We start from the raw sequence: 19,525 nt of genomic DNA, 5'->3' as shown, positions 1-19,525 counted from the left end.
TAATGTAACAAATAAAATAGAGTTAGCTACATGGGGAAAGGCAAGACAAACTCAAAGGATCTATCAACATTTATGAATGGAAATTTGATAAAAATTTTAAAATAAAAAAAACTGAAGACAATACTGACTTATTTCTTTCAAATTTCCTACATTTAAAAACGCAAAATCTGTTATGCTTTTAACTAGGTCAGTAAACTTTTAAAATAAGGAATATATTTCCAAATTTTAAACTATTTTACTTCTTCTAAACTAGTAAAAGGGTTAAAAAGCAAACACAGTGAATTTAATTTTTATACCAAGAAAACACCTAAGTAATACTCCACACATAGTTTGAAAATAAGCACACGGTAGTCACCTATCTTAAGGAGGGAATCCAGCCAATCGTTTGAAAGAAGATGTACTATACTAATACTACCTGTGCTTGATCACAAAGAGAAAAAGCGGCTGTTTTCCTTCCACGAGCAAGAATAACTGTATCTAATTCAGCTCATGGTCACATCTTACTTAGTTGGCGAAAGAATGGCACATTTCTCCTATATCAAAAACAAATGTCTACCATTTTATTTTTTATATTTGATTTACAGGAGCAAATTAAATCAGACAAAATATCAGATGCATAAAAGTAAAAAGAAAGACATTATAGTATATGCAGACATGACTATATACCTAAAGAGCCTAAAGAAGAAAAAGAGAACCAGACAAAGCAAATCTAGCATTATATTAATGATACTGAAATTCTGAATAAAACTGAATAGGGCAGTGAGGGGGAAGAGACGCATATTCCTACTTATATTAGAACATATCGCTATGCTTCGATAACTGAAACCCCTCAACATCAGTGCACGAAAGCACATACAAGTCAATAACGAAAGGAGGGCATTTACAGCCGCATGTTAAAACATGGAGGCACTTACTGTAGCAAAGAAGCGGCAGCATGTCAGATCAGAGGGAGAAATTGGGACTATATAGTGGACATTATAGGGAAACCCAGGCATATTCATAACACAATGTATTTAACATAAATTTTAAATATATTAATAAAACCTTTAAACATGAAAATATCGAGCAAAACAAAGAAATTCTTTATCTGCAAATTGCCCTTTCAAATATAACCAAAAATTGAGACAATAAAAAAGAAAACACTCATACATTCAGTAATGAAAATCACTTTTTAAACATTTCTTCATCATAATAGCTAGCTGTGCTGGCACACACCTAAAGTACAAAGAAAATAGGATCAAAAGTTCAAGGTCATCCTTCCTAAACTAAGTTGAAGCCGCCCCGGGCCATACAAGGTCCTATTTCAAAAAAGAAAAAAAAAGGAAGCTTCTGCAAGATAACAAAACTGATAACAGACTCATTAATAGCATTAAAATTAATATCCAAGAAATGCAAAGCAAAGGCCACCAAGATGGCTCAGTGAAATAATGCTTGCCATGAAAGCTTGATAATTTGAGTTGGATCCTGGAACCCAGAATGAAAGGAGAGAACAGACTCTTAAAAGATGTTCCATAATAATTTCTTTTAATTAAGGTCATACATCAAGACAAAATTTCAATGATTTAGTAGCATAGGGACTAGGAGGAAATAGTCCTCACACTTTATTGTTTGATATATAAACACGTTTAAAAGTACAGAGCTCCAAGAACAGAATATAGAATAAGGTTTGTAACATGCCATCATTTACAGAAAAGAGGATAAGAATAAATATTCCTGATTGAGTACATGTTCATAAAGAAACTCTGAGAGGATGAATAAGTGAAAAGGACTACCTATAAGGGTAGAATATAGAAGGAACTTTTTTATTTATTTATTTGAAAAGAAAACAAACTATCTTTCTTCATTATACATATCAATCCAAGTTCCCACTCCCTCCCCTCTCCATCCCAGCCCCCACCCACTCCTCAGAAAGGGTGAGGCACATTGCCTTGGGAAGGTCCAAGGCCCTCCTAACTATATCTAGGCTAAGCAAGGTATCCAGCTAAAGAGAACAGGCACCCAAAAGACCAGTACATGCAGTACGGATAAATCCTAGCATCCCTGCCAGTGGCCCCTTAGTCTGCCCCAGCCAGGCAACTGTCACCAATTCCACCCCCATGCACTCCTCAGAGGAGGTGAGGCTTTCCTTGAGGAGTCCAAAAAGTCTGGTATATCACGTTGTGGCAGGAAAAAGCCCCCTACTCTGTATCAAGGCTGAGGAAGGTATCCCACCATAGGGAATGGGCTCTAAATTACCAGTTCATGTGTAGGACCTAGGGTTCCTGGATTAGAGGTCGTGAAGCCTGAGGAAATGTCAGATGAAAGGAACAGAGACAGAAACTACAAGATAGAATCAGGGGGTCTGTCTGGTCATACCAAAAGAAGCCAAACAGCTCACAGTTTATTTCAGAATGTGTTTATATACAAAAGCAGAACAAAGCACAGCACAGTCAGTCAGTATCTAACCACAAGACCATCCCTGTCCTTGAGTGAGCAGCCTCCTCTCCAACAGATCGTGCTGCTCAGAACCAGCCTTCCTCTATCTTCATGTTCCTGAGCTTTGTTGTCAACAGTATGCTTTCTATTAAGAGTGTTCTTTTCACACGGGCTAAATCAAAAGTCTCTCACAGTCCTCAAGGTTATTGGGAAAAGTAGAGCAAGCAAGCTTGAACTCAAATGACTGTAAGTCAGAATGGACGCCAGATGGAAACTGAGTCACACATGGGCTCCCACATTCACGTACCCAGGATAAGCTCCCCCCACCCCACAAAAGGTCAAGCCACATAACTTGTCGCCCACATTCATAGGGCTTAGTTCAGTACCATACAGGATGTCCAGCTGTCAGTCGAGAGTCCATGAGCTCCTCCTAGCTTGGGTCAGCTGTCTCTGTGGCTTCCCCATCATGATCTTGACTCCCTTCTCTCCCCCCCCCCCCCTTTCATATTATCCCTCCTCCCTCTCTTCCACTGAGCTACAGGAGCTCAGCCAGTGCCTGGCTGTGGATCACTGCATCTGCTTCCATCAGTTTCTAAATGTAGGTTCAATGATGACAATTGGGATACTCAATCATCTGATTATAGGGGAAGGCTGGTTCAGGTACCCTCTCCACTATTGCTAGGAGTCTTAGCTGGGGTAATCCTTGTGGATTTCTGGGTATTTCCTTAGCACCTGGTTTCTCCCTAATGACGTAATGGCCCCCCTCTGTCAAGATATCTCTTTCACTGCACCCCCAACTCAACCATCCTGAGCCCTCATGTTCCCATCACCCATCTACTCCCTTCTACACCCCAAAAATGGGAGTTTTACTGTGTGCTTCTGTAATGCTTTTTCCTAATCATGTATATAATTTAAATCAACTGAAATTTCATATAGATATTTAATGTTTTCAATCTAGAAGTTTTAAGTATTCCTAACATTAAGTGAACTGTCAAAACAAAATACAAAGGTTAAAACTGCTCTGGTATTTGTGCCAGAGATCTATACTTTTGATCAAAGGAAAAAGACATTGAAAACCATGAGAAATGAAAAGTGAACTAACAAAATATAAGGTAAGAAAGTAAAGGCAAAACAAAACCTTCCAAAGAGGAAGGGTGTGACATCAATGTCAAATTCTGTCAAGGGAGATGGAGACAATGAAAAACTCTATGTACACTAAAGATACTAAAGAGAACAAATTAAATACGATTAGTGTAAGACCAGGGAGAAAAAAGGCCAGATTGCAAGACACTGAAAAACAGAATAAAAGAATAAAGATATTAATGCAGCATGCAAATACCTGAGCAGTCCAACAGCTTTTAAATAGCGCAAGATAACTGGCAGAGGCATGAATAGATCGGCAGTGAGAAGCTACAATACACTTTCAGAAAGGTCACTGGAGAGGGAGGAAAAATACTGCTATCATATTAAATAATAGCCTTATTGGAAAACCAGGCACCACAAAGTCCAGTCAAGGATTATATAAATTATCAATGATGTCAAGTCAAAAAAAAATTTAAACTCTGCTTCAATCAAATCTACCATACACAGTAAACTGCTTATTTTATACGTAAGGAAGGCCTATCTGACGTAAAAGTCGGTAGGATTCAGGATACAGCTCAGGAGTACGCAGCGCATCATCTCGGGATCTTTTTCACATTAGGAATCCCATTAGAAAGAAAACACTAAGAGGTAATTGAATTTCCCTCAGTTATCTTCATCTCTGTCAGCCCCCGCTACAATGACTTACTCTCCAGAGCAGAGATAACTCAATTCTGTCCGGCAAGCATATGTTATGAATCTCCAAAGCAAACTTGTCTAAATCATTCTGGTCTTCTATCAAGGCTGGCTGTGAATATGAACTCTGACAGAAAGCAAACAAATTTATTTTTATCTTTTCAATAATTCACTTCCGCAGGCTATGATAGAAGAAATCGGGAGATAAATATATGCCATGAGGTTACTGCTGTTAAAAAGTCAGCTGAAATTCTGTCCAAGACTTAAAAAGTCTTACTAAATTATCTAAAGGACTAAGACAAAGGTATCAATGGATTGTGGAATTGGTAAATTATCTGAAATTAAATTTTTTTAATTATTATATATAATGACTTGAAATTAAGAAAAAATATTCCTAACGAGATACTTAGAGAGTTCATAATAAATTTTAATTATTTCACCATGAAATAATCTTATGTACTTGAATTGCCTTATACGTGCTAGAAATGGAACACTAGGAAACTTATTGCTTAAGAAAAATCAACAAAACAAAACTAGTTCTTAGAAATGTTTTTCCTGCCTTCTAAACCATTTTATGGCATTGATTGCGGGCATTTTATTACAAAAATACTAAAAATTAAAAAGCAAAAAGTATCAGAAGGCCTCTAAGTGAGTTTCTTAATTTAAGTTGAAACCTATCTAAGACCAAGGCCAGTCAGAGCATAAAACAATTAAATTCAAATAATAAATAAACATGATTGCTTGCCTTCAGCATGGACTGAATTTCTCAAGTGCAGGTTCAGACTTGGCTTTTGCCTTTAATTGTATAAAAGTCAATTTTAACTGTGTCATCTTTAGCATTATAATTCCTTCTTTAAAAATTAAAAGAAAGCCAAAGAGAACTTTAAAACACATAGCCAACTAGCAGTTTTGAAATTTCTCAAAATGTATCATCTGTATTTTGTACTATTTAGTATCCCATAATTTTCATACAAATCATCACTTGTTTGATTAAAGAATTGAAGCTGTAATTTGTACCCCTGGAGATATGAAGGCTATTTTGACCTATTTTTCTTCATACCACGTGATTGGTGATAGAGTTCTATTATGACATTTTGTTTTATTTATACTGAACAAAAACAATTGAACATATTTAAGGGGTACAAAACAGAATTTCCATATATGCAAACAATATACAATTATCAAATCAATCATCTATCATCTGAAACACTTGTCATGATGATGAAAGCATTTAAAATCCTGTCTCCTAGTTATATGAATACTTTATTTATTTATTTATTTTTATATGAATACTTTATTAACAGTAGTCCCTGACAGTGCAATATAAAAACAGAGCTCACTCCTCCCCATGCCTGTGGCGACCACCACTCTAGTTCCTGAAGTTCCACATATAAGCAAGATCAAACAGTTTACTTAACTAAATATAATATTCTCTATGTTCATCCTCATTGCTAACACAGGAAAGCATTTCCTTCTTTTATGAATGAATAGTATTCTACTATGGGTTTATATATTTTCTTTGTCCATTTATACTCTGAAGTCAAAAATGAGATTTAGTATCTTGGCTCTGTGAAAAATGGCATAGAAAATCAGCATAAATGTGCATATATCTCTGACACACAAACTAAATAAACCATATACCCAATTGTGGGAATTACAGACCAAATGGTATTAGCATTTTTATTTGTGAAGGTCCCACTAAACTATTTTCCTAAATAGTCATGGTAATTTAAAATACTACCAATAGTTGTAACAGTTTACTTTTCTCCACATCCTCACCAACATCCATCCCTTTGATAGGAGTGAACATAATAGATATGCAATGATATTTCACGACAGTTTTAACTTTTCTATAATTAGGGATGCTGGAAATTTTAAATATACATGTTGGCATTTATGTGCCTTCTTGTTGTTGTTGTTGATGTTGATTGGTTGGTTAGTTTTGGTTATTCGAGACAGGGTTTCCCCGTGTGGCCCCATCTGTCCTGGAACTTACTCTGTAGACCAGGCTGGCCTCAAACTTTGTGATTCTGTTGCCTCTACATGCCAAGTAATAGGATTAAAGGCATGCTACCCCAAGACCAGTCGTATGCCTTCTTTCAAAAAAAGTTAAATTATTTGCTTTGCTTTCTGAGAGAAAAACGAACAGTAAAAGGGAGGTGTGCATGATACAACTGTATGATGTATGAATGTGTATATGAATGTTGTGATATGTGTGCCAATGTACATGGGTGCAAAGGCCACAGAGGGACATCAGGTGTCTATCAATCTTCACTTCAAAGATTCCTTTGAGACAAGGTTTCTCACTAAAACCTGGAACTCATTTTTGTGCTGGTCTGATTAGCCATCAAGCCTCCATCTTTTCTCTCCCAACCACTGGGGTTTACAGGGCCATGTGGTCAAAGCCAGGTTTTGTGAGTGTGAGAAAGATCTGAATTGAAGTTGCACACTTGTACAAAAGTGTTCTTTTTCGCTGAGATATCTCCCTATCCTTCCATTTGCTTATTTTTTTAATGAAGTTATCTGTTTTCTTGTAAGCTCTTTATATCTTCTTGAATATTTTTGCCTATTCAATACATGACACACAAACACATCTTCAGTTTTTTATTTTGTTTTCATTTGCAGGAGCTTTTTAGTTTCATTGTCTCAATTTTGTACTTTTGCTTTTGCTATGTGCTCTGAGATCTCATTCAAAAGTCCTCATGAGAATGTGAATTGAGACTTTTCCTAACTTCATCCAAATTACACAAATTTGGGTCTTAAACTAAATACAACACATCAGTAAATTAGGAACAAAACTATATGATCATTTCAACAAATACATTGAAATGAAAAAGCATTTTGCAACATTTAACACCATTTCAATCTTAAAAGTTGGGTGAATGCACTATAAATGCATCTCAGTGTAACAACGGCCATGTCTTAATTACTTTTCTATTGCTGTAACAGAACACCATGACTAAGACAACTTATGAAAGAAAATATTTAATATAGGGAGCCATGATTCCAGGGGGTTGGAGTCCATGATCATTACTGCAGGGAGCATGGCAGCGAGAGGCAGGCATGGCGCTGAAGCAGCAGCTAAGCAAACAGAGAGAGCTAACTGAATTTGGCATAGGCTTTTTGGGTTTTTGGTTTTTTTCCCTTTTTATTTTATTTATTTGTTTGTTTGTTTGATTGATTGATTGATTTTGGTTTTTCGAGACAGAGTTTCTCTGTAGCTTTGGAGCCTGTCCTGGAACTAGCTCTGTAGACCAGACTGGACTCGAACTTGCAGAGATCCACCTGACTCTGCCTCCCAGGTGCTGGGATTAAAGGCGTGTGCCATCACCGCCTGGGTTGGCATGGGCTTTTTAAACTTCAAACTCCACCCGCAGTGACACACCTCCTCCAGCAAGGTTGTATCACCTAGTCCTTCCCAAACAGTTCCACTAATTAGAAGCCAAATATTCAAATATATGAGCTTATGGAGGTCATCCTCATTCAAACACTGCAACCACAGCCACATGTGACAAAATACTCAAATGGCACAACAAAAGGAAAAACTTAAAAAGTTCTCTTCTGAGTTCTGAAGTAAAACCAAAATGCTCACTTTCCAAACAGTACTGACAATACTTACTAGACAAAAGAGCAAAATAAAAGGCACCCAAACTGTAAAGGAGGTTAAGTGGTAGTTTTATCTGCAGTCAATATATTGTACATAAAAACCCCAAAGACCGAATCAAAACATGTAAGAAACAATAAATTCATTGAACACGAAGGGAACAAAGTTAGTATTGGAAATCAGTGGCAATTCTATACAACAGCAAACTATCTGAAAAAAAAAAAATTAAGCAAGCAAACTATTCCCAAAACCTATAAAAGAACTATTTAGGAATAAATTTAAATAAGAAGATGAAAGATCTCTATGCTGAAAATTATAAAATATTGATGATAAAATTGAAGGCACACAAACACAGAAAGAAAGATATCATATTGTTCATAGATTGGAAGAATTCATGCTAAAAAGTGCAGTTACAGCTGGCAAACCATGGCTATAATCCTAGTACTTGATAAGTAAAGGGAAGAGAATCATGATATCAAAGTCAGTCTAGGCTAGATAGTACATTCCAAACCAGTTTGGGTTTCACAGAGACTCTTGACACAGATATAAATATAAATACACACATACATACATACACACATATGTATATAAACAGTACCCAAAGCAATCAATACAATAAATGTAAAAGCTATTTTTAAAAATCAATGACATTTTTCATCAAAAAAGATAATTATAGCATTTATATTTAATCACAAAAGACATCAAAGTATCATCTAATCTAATCTAACATCACAGTATATACTGCCAAGCTATGTAACCAAGAGCGAAGGGAGGTGGCATTGAAAATGGACCACTGAGGGGCCTGGAGAGACAGTTCAGTGGGTAAGTGCACTTGCTGCTCTTCCAAAGGACCTGAGCTTGGCTCTCAGCATAACTGTCCATAACTCCACCTTCAGGAAATCCAAAGCCTCTATCTGATCTCAGTAGACACCACACACACACACACACACACACACACACACACACACACACACACACACCTAAGTCTTAAAAAAAACTGAGGAAAAGAGATTAGAAAACTATGAAGAAATCCACATTTATATCCAACAGATTTTTAACAAAGGAGTCAATAAAAAACAATGGAAAGGGACCGTCTCTCCACATATAACAACGCGTTACTACCAGTCAGGAATAAAAATCAATGTGTAGCTTGGAGTAAACAGTCATTTACTAAGCAAGTATTTCCTGAGCACTTAGTATGAGAAAAAAATGTGTTGGCACTGTGGGCGTGAAACAGAGAGTTCTTTTCCTCATAAAGAACAGTCAGGAAGGACAGAAGTAATCATGTGATGGCAAATGACTGGGTTAGTAAGAAGATAAGACTACAAGTTTGGTTTCTCTTTAGGAGAGTGGTTGGTAGGGGTAGTCAAGGAGAAGGAAAGCAGGCTTTCATACAGAAGTGACAAAGGGACCCAGGAAAGGGGAGAGGTGAGGACAGATACAGAGTGGCTGTGACTAGAGGATGAAGAGATCAACGAGGGACTGGCCAGGGTGCCATGAAGAGGTCACAAAGTAGAAACTAAAGCACATAAATAAATAGACGTTCCATGAAGGGTCTGCGGAAGCTAAGGTTCAGAATGCCTAACCTGGCTTTTTTAATAAAAGAGGAAGGAAACATTGACAGAGACAAAGCATACCAAATACTCGATTATTTAGGGAGATTTAAACCATACATGTAGTGGTTAAAGTTACAGAAAGACAGTGTGTAAAATATATATTTGGACACAAAATAAAAATCATTTGCAGGAAGCCAATACAGGATGAAGGGGAAGCCTGGTAATGGCTGTCATCTGTAAACAAGCATGCGAGAGATGTCTGCTCAGCAGGGAGAAGGCAGGGGTTACAGAGATGTCCCAGCATGGACAAGTGCAGACGAAGAGAGAAACTTGGTGCAGACAGGTCTGAAGCTGGGGAGAGCACGGCACGTGAGAGACAAAATTCTGAGAGCATGAGACAATGAATGTGCACCAGCAGGGGAGAAAGGTCCTCAAAAAAAAAAGTACTGTTTATCTTAAAATAGTGAAAGAATACAGTAAGACCATTCCCTACTCACAGTGAAAACAGCGTTTCCTCCAGCTCTTAATGACAGGTATTAAACACAAGTCCAAATGACCTCCCTAATCCTACCCTTTCCAGTTAGTCTGTACATGCTACATTCATATGAATTACTTTGAGCCCAAATTAGGCAGTGAAAGATGAGTGCTTTGCTCTATACCAATCTATCCTCATGTACCACTACAATGAGAAAGGTATAGACTCATTAATTAGAGGAAAAAAGAGACCATCGTTTGTTAGCTTCATTTTAAGACTCTGCTTAGTTCAATATTTCAGCTGAAATGGCTGAAGGATACTGTATTTCAAGCTAAGCCTCCAGTGTCCGCTCAGAGTCTTGCACTGAAAGATGTATGTTATACTCTATTCTAACTCTTGTTTGTTTGTTTGTTTGTTTGACTATTTGTTTTACGAGGCAGGGTTTCTTTGTGTAACAGCTCTGACTACCCTGGAACTCACTTTGTAGACCAGGCTGGTCTAGAACTCACAGAGATCTGCCTGCCTCTGCCTCCCAAGTGCTGTGACTAAAGGCATGCATCACTACTGCACAGACGTGGTCTAACTCTTAAACAATGTGAGCACCTATAAGTACCCACAAGCATAGATACGTTAAGATGTTTTGGTAACCTGTTTTGTTAGTGTACTCTCTTCTGTCATTGGATGTAAGATATCAACTGACAACATCTACTGAATTGTGTGTGCATGTGCGAATGAGTGCATGTGTGTGTGCGCACACACACACGTGTGTATGCACACATACACCCATATTCACAGAGAAGCCAGAATTTAGCCTTGAATGTCTTCCTCAACTGCTCTCCGCCTTAATTTTTGAGACACTATCTCAATGAACCCAGAGTTTCCTACCAAATCAGCTAGGCTGTCGGGCCAGTGAGTTCTGAGATCTGCCTGTCTTTGCCATCCTAGCACTAGGATTACGGACACTTGCCCCAGGGCCACCAGCTGTTGTGCTATAATCCCTTTATCTTTATAATGCTTCCTCAGATCTCTATGACCTGTTCTTTTAGATCCTCGAAGCCACCTTCAATAACTGCCTTCCTGTCATTCTATTAAAAATAGTCACATTTGTTTTTCTCCTGCAGAAATATGTGGGTATCTCACATTTTATGCATGAGGAAACACAATGAATGGAAAAGGACAAGTTTTTCAGCAGCTGGAAATGCTAATTTGATTACTGAAAAGAAATCATGTAGAGAAGCTGGCTGCAGAACATGATTTACAAAGCAAAAGAAAGTTATATACAAGTATCAAGAACATCTTACTACCTCATATAGTTATAAACGTATGACTTCTAGAATGTACGGTTACAGGAAAAGGCCTGCCCAACAATAGTGATAGTCCAATAACATTTAAATATTAAAAATATACTTAAACATACAGGATAGTTAACATTCTAATAATATTGAAAATGTACTTGGAATATAAACATAAAAATCAGCACTATTCATTTAGTTTGTCATTGAAGATAAATACAACAAAGCATGTTTGGCTAAAGGACTATGCTGTAAGCCTTAGAAAATGGAGCTGGAGGCTGAAGAAAGGGCTCACTTGGTTAAAAACCTGATAAGATTCCCAGTACCCACTTAAAGTTTTGTGCATCAGTGTACACCAACGTTTCAGGAACTGAAGTACAGAAAGGCAGACCCCTACAGCTCACTAAGTAGCCTGGCTGAATAATGAGCTCCAGAGTTCAGTGAGAAACTGTTTCAAAAATAAGATGGAGGCAATCAAGGAAGACACCAACACTGACCTCTGAGCTTCACATGCATGGGCTCATAGGGCACATATACCTTTCCATGCGTACACAGGCGTAGCCACACAAACATATATATACCACACACAGAGTTGATGAAGTATTTTCAAAACAAGTAGTGCACTTAAAAGGGAATATGTTTTTAGTAATTCAAGCAAATATACTGGCCACATGGTATGTAGCTCCACTGAAGTTAATAAAAAATGAATTCTATAGCTTAATAAATGTAATTCAAAGCAATATCGTTTAAAAGAACATCATGAAACTCTTACTGAAATGAATTTTAACTTCAATTGGCTCTGAAAAATAAAATCATTAAGTGATAATTTTTATTGCATCTGGTTTACAGATGTGTATAGTTTATAGTTTATACAAACTGAAACTGCAAGAAACATTTTTTCACTAACACTTAGTCAAGATATGAACATTCATACATATACCCTCTTTATAAGAAAAAGTCTAACATTGTACATGTTATGATTTTAAATATAGTTCCTGGATACAGGTTAAAAATATTCCAGAACAAAGTTACAATGTGTGCCTAATCAAAGACTTACAACATTAACAGAACTTCAACATATCCCAAAAGGAAAAGATATCATGGATATCATAAAAAGCAAAGAAGTAAATGATATATGCCTCAGAACTATATCAGCAACAGTTAATGATAATAAATGAAGCACATCAGCCTCTACACTACTACAGGCATTGTCCAAATATACAACAGCATCTCTGTAAGAAATGTAACTACTGGCTGTAGTAGGGCTAAAACTTCAGGAGTTAATTTAAGGCCCAACTACGGTTAACCTTTAAACTACACCCACTTGTCAGTCTCTACTGGGATCACTTTTATCTTTTATAAAGTACCAGAAAAACATTTGAGCTTATCTGTCTTTATGTAATAGAAATAACCCATACTGCTTCTAAATGTCTTCAAATTCTAACAAGTATCCTTGTCAAATTGTCTAATTCACCCTTGTGTTGGTCACTTATATGGCCATCTCTTTTATGGATTCATGTTTGTCGCACATGCCAAAGAGGAACTGCTGAAATAAGCAGCGCTTACAGGATGAGCGACACAAAACGTGGTCCCTCATTGGCCACCACAGGAAGAGCCACGAGTGTGGCAAAATGACGCAGGGGGCTGAGGTCCAGGATGCTAAGCTGATCACATGGTGGGCAAAAGTTGTCTTCTGACCTTCACATACATATAATCACAACACACACACAACAGGAGACTTTCCCAAGAGTACTAAGTCCTTCAGTGATGTTCCTCATTAGAAAACACAAGCTCACAGTCTCAGGTCGACAAAACACAGAAGGCACGCGGATCAAAAGACAGATGAACTGATACTGATCCAAGAGAGCTTTCCTAGAATAGTCTATGATTTTCATACACTAAATTTTGAAGACAAATAGCATGCTTCTTTAGACAATACTGCCATTTTCTTTATGTAGTTAGTTACCATCCAAAAACAGTAGCATCCTTACACCAAGCACACAGGAGAATCTTACCTCAAATTCTGCATGTCTGTGAATATCCTCTGCTCTCTGTCTGCTCAGGATAAATTCAGCTTCATTTGCTACTCTTACTAAGTGATCCTTCATTGTTTGGCTAAGTAACCTGCAATAGATAAATATTGTCATATAAATAAATGTATACCTATAACATATGATTGGTCAGGGTTCAAAAGTGGTATATTGTTCTTTTGAAGAAAAATGGAACATTTAATCCATTGTTCTCATTTCATACAAATGAGGCTTCAATATTATTTTACTTACAAAAGTGAAAGAACATAGCAGCAAAAGCTTCTACTCTGGTAGCAGTGGATTAGTTTGTATCACACTGGCCAATCGACTAATGCAACTAAAAATTCTACATTAAAGGTGAAGTGTTGAGTTGTTACTGTGAAGGCAACAGAAAGATAGCATTGTTTGGGGAAATTATGCCCCAAAGGAGCACATGTTAATGACTTTTGTCCAAGTCCTTGACAATCCTAGATATGAACTTTAAGAGTGTAGCCCTAATAGACATTAGGTCACCAGAACTGTGCCTTTAAATGAATATTGAAATTTCAGATTCTACTCTCCCATGCCTCCTACAGCCACCCTGACGTGAACTGTTCCTTCTCCACACATTCCCATCATGGCAAAAAGATCTACTGAGCCAACAGGCCAGGAATGAAGCCATAAATGCAAATAAGTAAGCTGTAGGAATTGATCAAGTTGGGTATTTTTGTTAAGTCTTGACGACACTGGCACATCAAGGCAGCCAAGATTTAAGGAGACAAAGATCCTGGTGGAGAAAGCACATTCGGCATGACTCTTCTCACTGAGGCATTCTTATTCACAAGTGAGACTCCATTAGCTAATCAAAGCTGTCAGCAACCTCACACAATTAAGAAAACAAATATAGGCAAACAATCTGACATGACAGAGGTATAAATATCGCTAGACTTTTAGCAGAAATCCAAGCTTACATTCAGAAACTAGAGAAAATTCAGAATCAAAGTACTGAAAAATACCTCAAAAATCAATACAGGGATGAATGAGCAATATCATATTTTTCATTTGTATTATGGTGGCAAAATGTAAATATAATTTTCAATGTTGCTTTTTTGTGATAACTACAAAATGAATAATTTAGTCAGAAAACTTATGTAAAAAGGAAAATCACACATCTAAATAAAAGACATTATAGAGAAAAAAAGCAAGCAAAACTTTTCAGCATGGACAAAATAATGCCAATTGTGAAGATCATCAGAGGACATAAGCTAGGAAGGGCAAAGTCCGACTAACACTCAAAACAACCTGAAATAAGTTCAGTCAGGAAGTTAATGCCATCAGTCTCCACATCACTGTTTATCGGAAAATGCAAATTAAAGCTGCAGTATTATATAAAACTGCCTGTGAGAGTTAATACTGTCAACTTGACAAGATCTAAAATCACTGAGAGGCAAACTTCTAGGCACGTTAATAGATTGTTTAGATAAGGTTAATTGAGGGGGGGCCTACTCTCACGTGAGTGGTACTGCTGAATGTGCGCTAAAGTCCTGGACTCTATAAAAAGTAGAAAGTAGAGTGACCACAAGCATTCATAGCATACTTGCTGAATGTGCATACAATGTGACCAACAGCCTCGTGCACTGGCCCCCAGCCTTCCCAGCCATGACTGACTTCCTCTCAACCTCTAAATCAAGCACTTCTTTTAATTGCTTTGGTCTGGTGTTTAATCACAGTAATTAATAGAGTGAAGAATATATAAGTTTGGGCAAAGATATGAAGAACCAGAGGCTCATAAACACTAAATATGAGAATATGCAACTAAAAATTCTAATATTAATTGTTCATGCTAGCAAAACATTAGCAACTACCCAAAATTCCAAAAAATGAAAATTATTCTTTAAATGGCAAAATATTCACATGTTGAAATACTATATTGTAACAAAAACATATCTAATTATATGCAAAACAAAATAATTTCACAATATTGAGCAAAATCTCATAAATGAATATAATTGAACAAATCATCGTGTATAAGTTTTTTAAATTCTGATATTAAAATTCTAGAGAAAAGTAAGGTCAGCTTTACTTAAGACCTTGACTAACAAGTCACATGGTACAACAGAATTCAACCATTCGACACAGGGCCTCTGATTTATAGACAGTGACCAAGTGTTCACATAATGGTAGGTTTCTGGAATGTGACTGCTATACTGGGATCCTCTGAACTCTCTCATACAAAATGACAGAGCTAGGATAGTAGAGAAAAAGTTTCCACCTACAAATGTCAGATCCAATAACCACACACAATGGTACCATTCGATTCCCATTCTACAGGGAATATACTTCACTGCTTAGCAATATTTGTTGCAAAAATAAATAAATTGCACACATACTGAATCCAAAGCAATTACTACTACACTTCTAATAACATACCAGACAAACATGTTCCTAGAATCAAAAAAAGCAGATGTAAGTTCACCATCGCACTCTTTCTACAAAATAAACAACTAAAAGCCAAAATGTGCACCACAGGAGCATAAGTGGTTCTAAATTTTTCTAACAAAAGAGTCCATGAAAAAATGTACAATCTGAGTTTGGGGAAATATATATAAGAAAATATATCAAACTGCCAGTTATCTAATAAAAAGGTCAGCAAATTACAGCCTGTGGGCCAAAGCAGACCTAGCAATTATTTTGCTAATAAGCTTAACAAGATCAGCTGTTTAAGTGTCGTCTGTGGCTGGTTCTAATACATAGGACTACAGAGCTGAGCAGCTGCAGCAGAAGCCGTACGGTCTACACTACTTTGTGGCTCTACAAAGAAGACCTACACACACCAGAGTTAGAAATAGGGACTGTGCCTCCTCTGATCGATATTGATTCATTGAGGTTGCACAAGCAATGATAAAAAGAAACAAAAATAAACTTAAAAATTCTGCTTTTATATAACGTTTTACTCTTTATGAATCCTATATGCACTGTGAAAGATAATGTCCCTCACCTTCAAATTATCTCCTGGCTACTTTAGAAGTCAGAAATAAAAATTTTGACTACAGTTTTGAGGTGATCTAATCAGGGTTTTTAAAATGCCTTTAGAGTGCACGTTTAGATACTATAAACAATCCCCACTGTAATTGTTAAATCTGCTAATGAATAACTTCCTAGGAGTGTAAGACAGAATGAACAGGGGCTTTCAAGAGTGCAGATGTAAAATACTATTTTCTGCTCCTTAGTTCCTCTCTGGAGACTATGAAACCACATCATGAATTTATTGTCAATATATTGCCTTGCAGCACTCAAACATTAATTGAATTGATTAGTCAATGACACACCATTGTCCTATTCCCCAGTCAAGTAACCTCAAAGTTATTCTAGCCGCCTCCCTTTTACTCGTACCTACAATCAACACATTTTGTCAATACTTCCTCTGTAATATCTCGAGATTTAATTTATTCTATCTCACAAAAGCCCTAATAAAATGAAGGCCTCACTCACATTATGAGTGAATAAATCCCTCTGCTGGCTCAACATTTTGTCTACCTGCCTTGTAAAGCACTCTAACAACTAACAGACTAACTATAAAATCTAGACTACCATGGAAATAGTTTCCTTATATCTGACTATCCTTCATTATACATTAAGATTTCATAGTGGTGCATGCACACACACACACAAAGTAAGAATAATAGCAATTATTAAATTTTTGAAAATTGAACATTTGAAGAAAATATGTTAAGTAAAATAAGCAGAATACTACAAGAAAAACTGTGGTTCCATTTATCTGGGATAATAAGAACAGTCAAACTCAGAGGCAGGAAACAAAATGATGATGATGGTCAGGAAAAAGGTCTGGGAGTCAATGTTGAATGGGTAAAGAAGTTCCATTTTTTAAAATGATTTTTGCTAAGAAATGTTGGTAACATTACCCAACAATATACATGCACTAAATGTTGCTAATTGTACAAATTAAAATGTCTAGTATGATAATTACAGCATACCACTATGCTGCTTAAAACTCTAAACAGTTTCAAACTCAATGATAAATTTTATTAAACAACATTAAATATAAATTTATTTAGGTACAATATTATCTAAAAACTAAACACTTTGGAGCGCATCCTGGAACTAGCTCTTGTAGGCCAGGCTGGCCGCCAACTCACAGAGATCTGCCTGCCTCTGGCTCCTGAGGGGTGGGATTAAAGCCCTGTGCCACCACCGACCAACTTTCCTATTTTTTGTTATTGTTTTTATATTTCTTAAACTTACTTTTTTCCTTGATTGTTTTGTTCGAGCTACCAGACTTTCAACTTTTTGCTAATTGTGTTTAAACACAAATACTGTTCTCTCCTTAAGGTATTTGATCTCTCTGTTCCTATACTTTTAAAACAGATGTTGAGAGATTGAAGAAATATCTCAGTGGTTAAAAAGCACTTACTGTTCTTCTAGATGACCTGAGTTCAATTCTCAGCAAACACACAATAACTCACAACCTATTGTAACACCAGTCCCTGGAGATCTGGCACCTTCTTCTGGTCTTTGAAGACATTTCGTTCACCTGATACAACAATATACATCCAGGCAAAACACGCATACACATTAAAAAAAAACAGACGTTAAAAATCACACAACCATGGTGGCATACATTTAGAAGAGGATCAAGAATTCAAGACAAGAATTCAGACAGTGAGGTCAAGGTCAAACTGAGCTACATGAGGCTTTTTTTTTTAATATTTTTTTGAAATCAACTCCTTCACCACACTTTATTATACTTTCCAATCCATACTGTCCTCCCTATAAGCCTTCTTCTCTTTATTCTTACAATATTATCCTGTTTTGTTAAATTATCTGAATTGTCTTGTTTTCTTGTACATTGTTTGTCCTCATGTCTCTGCCAACGTGGATTTCCACATAGCTACATCCAACAGAATGGTATCTGGCACACGGAAAAATCCTAAGAACAGGTATCTAGGGAACGCCAAGAAACAAATGCTACAAACCACGTTTTCATCTAATCCCCCTCCAATTTTTTACAGCTAAAACCATAAACCACTGAAATAACTGACTTCAAGCCTCTGCTTCTCCATGGAATATGCTGTAATTTCATTCTACAAAGACCTTTATTTTATGTCAATTATATCTAATATTATAATATATACACTTTATATACTATCTTAGAAAACTATAATTAATAGTCTCTATATGATTTCTGTATATAACAATCTATTTTCCCAACTAACAAAGAATGTACTTTTCAATTAGTCTTTTTAAATCGATCATACCATCAAAAAAGAACAATTCAGGAGAGGTGTGCTAAATACATACACATACACGTAGAATTTAAAAATGATCTTAAATGGAACCATGTGCATTCTTCGTAACAACTTATAATCTGGGTTTAAATAAGGTTCTCACAAGCTCCTAAACAGAAATGTGGCTTGTCCTTTCATTAGGGCAACATTAAAATGACAGCACAAACTCAATCAATTTTTCCTAAAAGGCATTTTCCCCATGTACACACTTACACGTTTCAAAATATACCAATTACACAATTTTAACAAGTAAAATTTATATGATAAATTGCAATGAAAAATTAAAGGCAAATGAAGCCAAGGTTTTAATTATAATAATCAGTTTCAAAATGTTGAATTTAATATAACGTAGACTAATCTCTGAATGCAGAACATGAAATGATTCACATATTTTAATATTAAGAAGAAAATCTGTGTATAATTTATGTCTACAGTACAAGGGGAAAGGGAAATAACACTGCTTGTGTCAACCTTAGGAAACAAACAGTCCTTTCAAGTGACCAGATGAGAAAGATTCACACTAGAGCCTCAATAAATAATGGTAATGATGACAGATATCTCCCATAACTACATTACGAGCCATTGTGTACATCTGATTATTCTAGTCCAGACCTTGGATAAGCACACACACACACATTTCTACCAAGTTTTCCAGCATTACTGCTCTGTTTCTTTGACATTCTATAACCTCCATAAGCAGCTAATCTCAGAATCTGCTCATACACCGGACTATTTACAGAAAAAGTTACTACTTCCAGGAACACTAACAACTGAGAAAGTAGAAGTACTATCCCTTACTTTGACAATGCTTCCAACACTGTAAAATCTTTAGAACTGATTACAGAGAAACACCACAAACGAGTAAGGACGGAGAATGATTCTAAATACCAATACTACATAAAGCTAATGCTAAATACTTCAAAGACTATGGCATCTACAAATTAACATAACCTTTGTTCTTAGGATGAAAAATAATTCTTTAATTTTATTTTTATTGAGCTCTACGTTTTTCTCTGCTCCCTTCCCTCCCCTCCCCCACTTCAACCTCTCCCATGGTCCCCATGCTCCTAATTTACTCAGGAGATCTTGTTT

At 36.4% G+C, this 19,525-nt stretch overlaps 1 protein-coding gene across 3 annotated transcripts in view; it reads right to left on the bottom strand.

Annotated features, from left to right (window-relative positions):
- Window positions 1–19,525, bottom strand: part of Lrba (LPS responsive beige-like anchor protein) — a 468,170-nt gene that overhangs the window by 287,166 nt on the left and 161,479 nt on the right. For all 3 annotated transcript variants that reach the window (XM_050158812.1, XM_050158811.1, XM_050158813.1), the window contains exon 36: window positions 13,134–13,242. In XM_050158812.1, the coding sequence (XP_050014769.1) occupies window positions 13,134–13,242 (109 nt within the window). The remainder of the gene's footprint in view (window positions 1–13,133; window positions 13,243–19,525) is intronic.

This window comes from Alexandromys fortis, unplaced genomic scaffold, assembly GCF_014885135.2.
Source record: "Alexandromys fortis isolate MF-2015 unplaced genomic scaffold, M_Fortis_MF-2015_v1.1 scaffold_102, whole genome shotgun sequence".
NCBI classification, from domain to species: Eukaryota; Metazoa; Chordata; class Mammalia; order Rodentia; family Cricetidae; genus Alexandromys; species Alexandromys fortis.
The sequence above is the reverse complement of the archived record's forward strand: the minus strand, read 5'-3'. Positions and strand labels throughout refer to the sequence as shown.